At 40.3% G+C, this 5,366-nt stretch overlaps 2 protein-coding genes across 2 annotated transcripts in view; both read right to left on the reverse strand.

Moving 5' to 3' along the window:
* The window catches only part of LOC146481945 (histamine N-methyltransferase-like), a 2,532-nt gene extending 804 nt beyond the window's left edge, over nt 1-1,728 (reverse strand). The window contains exon 1 of the mRNA XM_085108040.1: nt 1-1,728. This exon is cut by the window's left edge and continues 804 nt beyond it. Within this exon, the coding sequence (XP_084964166.1) occupies nt 1-283 (283 nt within the window). The 5' untranslated portion in view covers nt 284-1,728.
* A 2,480-nt stretch (nt 1,729-4,208) lies between these two features.
* Nucleotides 4,209-5,146, reverse strand: LOC146481946 (carnosine N-methyltransferase 2-like). Its single transcript, XM_085107617.1, has one exon. The coding sequence runs from the start codon at nt 5,137-5,139 to the stop codon at nt 4,228-4,230; it is 912 nt and encodes a 303-aa protein (XP_084963743.1). The 5' UTR covers nt 5,140-5,146; the 3' UTR covers nt 4,209-4,227.
* Nucleotides 5,147-5,366: the final 220 nt, after the last annotated feature.

Here is a 5,366-nt window from a genome sequence, read left to right on the forward strand (position 1 = left end):
GCTCGATAGCTCGGTTGAATATCTTCATTTGATGAGAGCCTTGGCTTTTCTGCAGCTCCTTTTTGACTATTTTCAAAATTTCCAAATCCATGTCGCCTGTTCCACTTCCAACGCTCAAGATATTGAAACGGGCGCGGTCTTGTTCCAGATGAAGCATCTTTTGAATCATCGAAGGCATGTGATCTCGCATGATCTCGACATTTTTGAAGAATTCGTCGGTTTTGCTCTTAAATACATGATAACTCTTGTAGTAAAACTCTCCCGTGGAAACAAACGACGACATGGTTGTATCTTTCCCACAATTGCCAAAGAGCTTTAACGCCCAGTGATCAAAATATGTAATTTCTGACGAGTGATTAAAATCTGCGAGTCAGCGAGCCATGTGCGAGCCATGCAAGTCATGTGAGCCGTGCGAGCCACAGTACAAATGTTAAGAATTTTTATTTCTTATATTTACCTTCACATGAGAACAAGAACAAGAGCATCGGAACACTGGTAAGACAGAGGACAGCATTTATTTTAGGACAAAAAAAAAACTGTCAAAAAACACCAGAACACAAGACTGTTCCAAGAACAAATTCATAGACAAACACGTCATCAAGGCAATCGTTTCAGACTGATGAAATCCTAAGTAATCTTTTCGCATCTCCTGAATGAAATCGACCAGAAATGGCCATAAAAATCATCTACTTGCATCAAACTGATGATTTTCCAAGTACTCAAAGATGAGAGAAGTCAATATTGACGCACATAATCCGATTTGAGAGGAAGCGGCGTAGTAGAAGCATTTGCCGCCAGCTGGTGGGTCGAACGCTATCTAGAAACCAGCCTCTGCCACTCTAGTAACGAGTTTTGAAGAAAGACTTGTCTGAGGGAAGAGACAACCACATGCAGCAGTCAGCCAACGGACAGAGTTCTGATAGCTCTGATTCACTAAAAACCAAACCTGTTAAAATGACACGATTTACTCACCATTCTTGAACCTTGATAGATTTTTGCGTATTGTTTTTATTTATTTTATTTTTTTTTTGGCGCATCTTGGGCGATTTTGAATAAACAAAATTTTCTCCAAATAACAAAAACGAAAAAAACAAAGAAAAAATATTCGTCCAAAATATTCTCATGCGAATGTAAATAAAATAAAAAAATTCTTAACATTTGTACTGTGGCTCGCATGACTCGCGTGACTCGCATGGCTCGCAGATTTGGCAGACCCATTTCTGACGGTTGAGTGACTAAGTAACGAATTATTTAGAAATTACTATTCTGATGCCACGATTGAGAGGTTTTGGTATTCTCAAGGGACAGTTTTGAGTATTTAATGTTTTAGCGGGAAATATTAATCGTTCTAGCTCAGTCAGTCTTCCGCAGAGCCTCCTTTTGTCTTTTTGAGCAAGCAAAAGAAAGGCTCTGCTAGCAGGGTGTCTTCCTGTTCGCTGTTTTCAAATTTAGTTAAATTCTTTTGCTATGGAGTTATGGGTTTATTTGTACCTCTTCCTCGAAGTTCCGTGCCGCTGCATTAGATGGGGAATACGTTTCCACATATTTTTTGGCCACATCAAGAGTGGTTTTTTAATGGTTTTTCGTATCTGGCGCGGTACACTTAATTGTTCAAGCTTTTCAAGTTGGACTTAATAGCATATTGTACGTTGTAAAAAGTATATTTTAGGACACATTGTTGTTGTCGGATGACTGACTGACCATTCCTCAATAAACTATTTCACATTGAATGGCTCGTGATAGTGTAGTCAGAATAAGAAATCGGTCACGCGATTATTATTGTACGCTCGATCATGTGATCTGCAACGCCCCTGAAACCTCGTTCCCAGGATCCTCTCTCTTCCTCCCTCGACTGGAAGGGGAGTGGGGGGGGGGGGGGGAACGGGCACTGGAAGGGGAGCCGTGTCCCTCGCGCGCTCTGTGCTCATCACTCGCGCTCCCTCTCCCTCCAGCAACCGCCATGCAGGCTAACGGGATTCTCTCCAACGAAGGGCTAATGTTCGTAACATCAGCATTTGAATCTCTTTTCTTTTGGTCAATTTACCTTTAGTTACCAAATCTGTTTATAAACCAAACATTCGTTTCTACTCCCCACCGACGCAGCACCACAGTTTCTTTAGAAACCAACCCCCTTATCCATTTGGTCTAGCGATACACTTTTTTATGCCAGTTTCAGCCTAAGATTGGAAACTTTGGGAATTAGTAGATGGTACACCCCTTAAAATTCTGAGAGCAAGGGGGGAGGGGAGTGGAGACGATGGTGATATTTTGATTTTCAACAGGATTGGATAGATGGGCTTTGACCTTTCCACTCTGAAAAGAATATTGTCTCCCCATTGGCCTATAGCTTCCATGCCTGCATGCCGGGCACTGGAAGGGGAACTGTATCCCTTGTGCATTTTATGCTCGTCACTAGTACTCGTTCTCCCTTCCCCTTCATCACCTGCCATGAAGGCTAACTGGTCTAAACATACATTTTTTCCACTTTTGGCCTAAGAAGGGAAATTTTGATAGTTCGTAGGCAGTACACCCCTTAAAATTCCAAGAGCAGGGGGAAGGGGGAGTGGAGTGGATGGTGATATTATTTTCAATTGGTTTTCCATTATCAAGGATAGTTTTATCAATCGGCGAAGCATACAGTTGGAATAAATGAATCAGCCCCAGCATCACGCGTAATGCCAGTATAGCAGGCATCTTGTTCTAGTTAGGTTCTTTACCGCTGTGTCCCGTACTGCTCGTGTTCGGTCAATGTTATGCCCGTGTCAGGTTGAAATGTCTGGCCGAATTCATGCTCCCGTTTGGTCAGACATTTTCGTACGTGAGGTGCTATAAAGTCAGTAAACAAAGTGAAGAGAAATGGTAGCTGCTATTTTTTGGATTGGACAGCACAACTAACTGATAGGAAAACTACACAGAAATACCCCTGACACATTTTTTTTTTGTCCCATGATCCTTATATGCTGAAATGGCATATGGTATAAAGGGTGAATAATCTTACTGCCCAGTTTTGGTGAGAAAACAAGATACTATGGACTATTACGACCCTTCATCAATGTTCTTCACTATTTGTTAATAAACAACTAATAAAATAATTTCTATAGCGCTTCAATGTACATAAAATTGTTGTTAACTATCTACCACTATTTTTTAGAGAGAGAGATGGCTTTATTTATTGAGGGTAGCCCCATCAATGAGTAAATGTCCCTGCTGTCCATGGATGATAATTTGTAACTGTTTCACTATTCGCTAATAGAATTTTCCTATCCTGGGCAAAATTGGTACAAAGATTACTTATATAAAGTATACATAACTTATGTAAATTTTTATGCAGTTTGTGTAGTTCTAGTACTCTAGAAGTGTAGAAGTGTAGTTCTAGTTTTATAGTTTTAATGTTCGATATGTTTTGCACTGATGAAAATAGCTGTTATTGATATTGGCGCTATATAAATTTTATTATTATATAGCAGAGTTCTCAACTGGATGCTAAACTCAGTTATTATTATTATTATTATTATTATTATTATTATTATTATTATGAAGCAGTGTAAAACATATGAATGCTTAATAAAATAGCTACATGGCGTGCACAGCCTAACCCGTGTTGCTGAAAGGAATGCAATCCTTTCCCAATAAAACTATATCCATCAAAACTACTAAAACTATAAAACTATATATCACTTCATAGAGTGTGTGTTAAATTCCTATTATAATTATTATCATTATTATTATTATTATTATTATTATTATTATTATTATTATTATTATTATTATTATAAAGAAGTGCCCTTTCCCCACCTCCACGCCCCCCTCCCCCACCCTGCTGACCCACGGGCATAAGGATTTTTCAAAAAAATAAAAAAAAGGAAATGCCCCAAAACTGGGACAAATAAGGTGTTCAAATGCCCCAGGGTACAATTTAAAAAAATTGATTTCTTGTTTTCGGGCTTACATTCATTCTAATGAAAGCTAATTCAGGCTAAATTAAACCTCACATAAGTCTAATTTATCATTATTATGCCTGTGACAGTTCATTCTGTGGAAATACTATCTCATTGTTGTCCTCCTTAGACATAGGTATTCACCAATTCATCGTCTTTGCCGATGAATTTCCACTGAACTTGTCAGAGTGCCAGGCCCTGAAAATCGCTCCCCTCCCCCACCCCCCCCCCCCCCCGGGCCGAGAGCATGATGGAATTGACTCCACAGGGCACCCTGATAACAATTTGATTACTCAGTGTAGATAAAAATAAGCGATTCCTTCTTTTCTCCAAGACGCTTCCCATCTTTCAAAGTTGAGAGATCTCCAATCAGCGCGAGAGTTTCTTGCATTAGTTTTTTATCTGCTGTACCACGAAAATTTTCCGTGTGAGTAATGAAATCGAGCAGCAGATTACCTTCGGTTGATTGCGGATCAAAGATCTCAGTAACGTCGATAGAATATTCATGAGTGTAGACTTCATGCTTCCAGCCATGCTTCTCGGCAATCTCGAATATTTTCTCAGCAGTTTCACTGTAGCTTTCCGGATTTTTCTCAGCTGGATTTCCATGCCAATCTGGAAAGCGTTGCTTCAGTTGTTTCTCAAGAACCGAAGAAATAAGGCTTGGGGGTCTTCCCACTATGAAAACCAAGAGTCCTTCGTCATTTAGTTCGTTCTCAATGCAGTGCGTCAAAACCGATTCAATATCGTCGTAGTAGGCAATACTGTGGATGAAATGAATAATATCGAACTTGTGCTGTTCAACGGTGAATTCTTTTATATACTCTTCAAAGTTTTGCTGCCGAACATCAAAGACTGTTTGTTGATCATTGAGGTTTTTGATGGCAGCCTTGTAAAGGTCGCAAGGATATTTATTTAGCTCGATAGCTCGGTTGAATATCTTCATTTGATGAGAGCCTTGGCTTTTCTGCAGCTCCTTTTTGACTATTTTCAAAATTTCCAAATCCATGTCACCTGTTCCACTTCCAACGCTCAAGATATTGAAAGAGGCGCGTTCTTGTTCGAGATGAAGCATCTTTTGAATCATCGAGGGCATGTGATCTCGCATGATCTCGACATTTTTGAAAAATTCGCCGGTTTTGTTCTTCATGACATCAAAACACTTGTAGTAATACTCTCCCGTGGAAACAAACGACAACATATTTCTATGTTTCGTACGCTTACCAAAGATCTGACGGCAACACCGCTAATTAGTAAGCATACGATCATGAGATCTGTGAAGCCCTCGCCCCTGACCCCGAAAGGGTAAACCGAAGAGACTGACCCCCGGTCCGTGGACCCCTCCATCTGACCGCACGGACCGGGGGTCAGTGTTTTCGGGTTACCCGACCCCGAAATGTTTACACAAGGAACGGAATGGCGTGTTTC

Source organism: Pavona decussata, unplaced genomic scaffold (assembly GCF_977016875.1).
Source record: "Pavona decussata unplaced genomic scaffold, jaPavDecu1.1 SCAFFOLD_48, whole genome shotgun sequence".
Classification (NCBI taxonomy): Eukaryota; Metazoa; Cnidaria; class Anthozoa; order Scleractinia; family Agariciidae; genus Pavona; species Pavona decussata.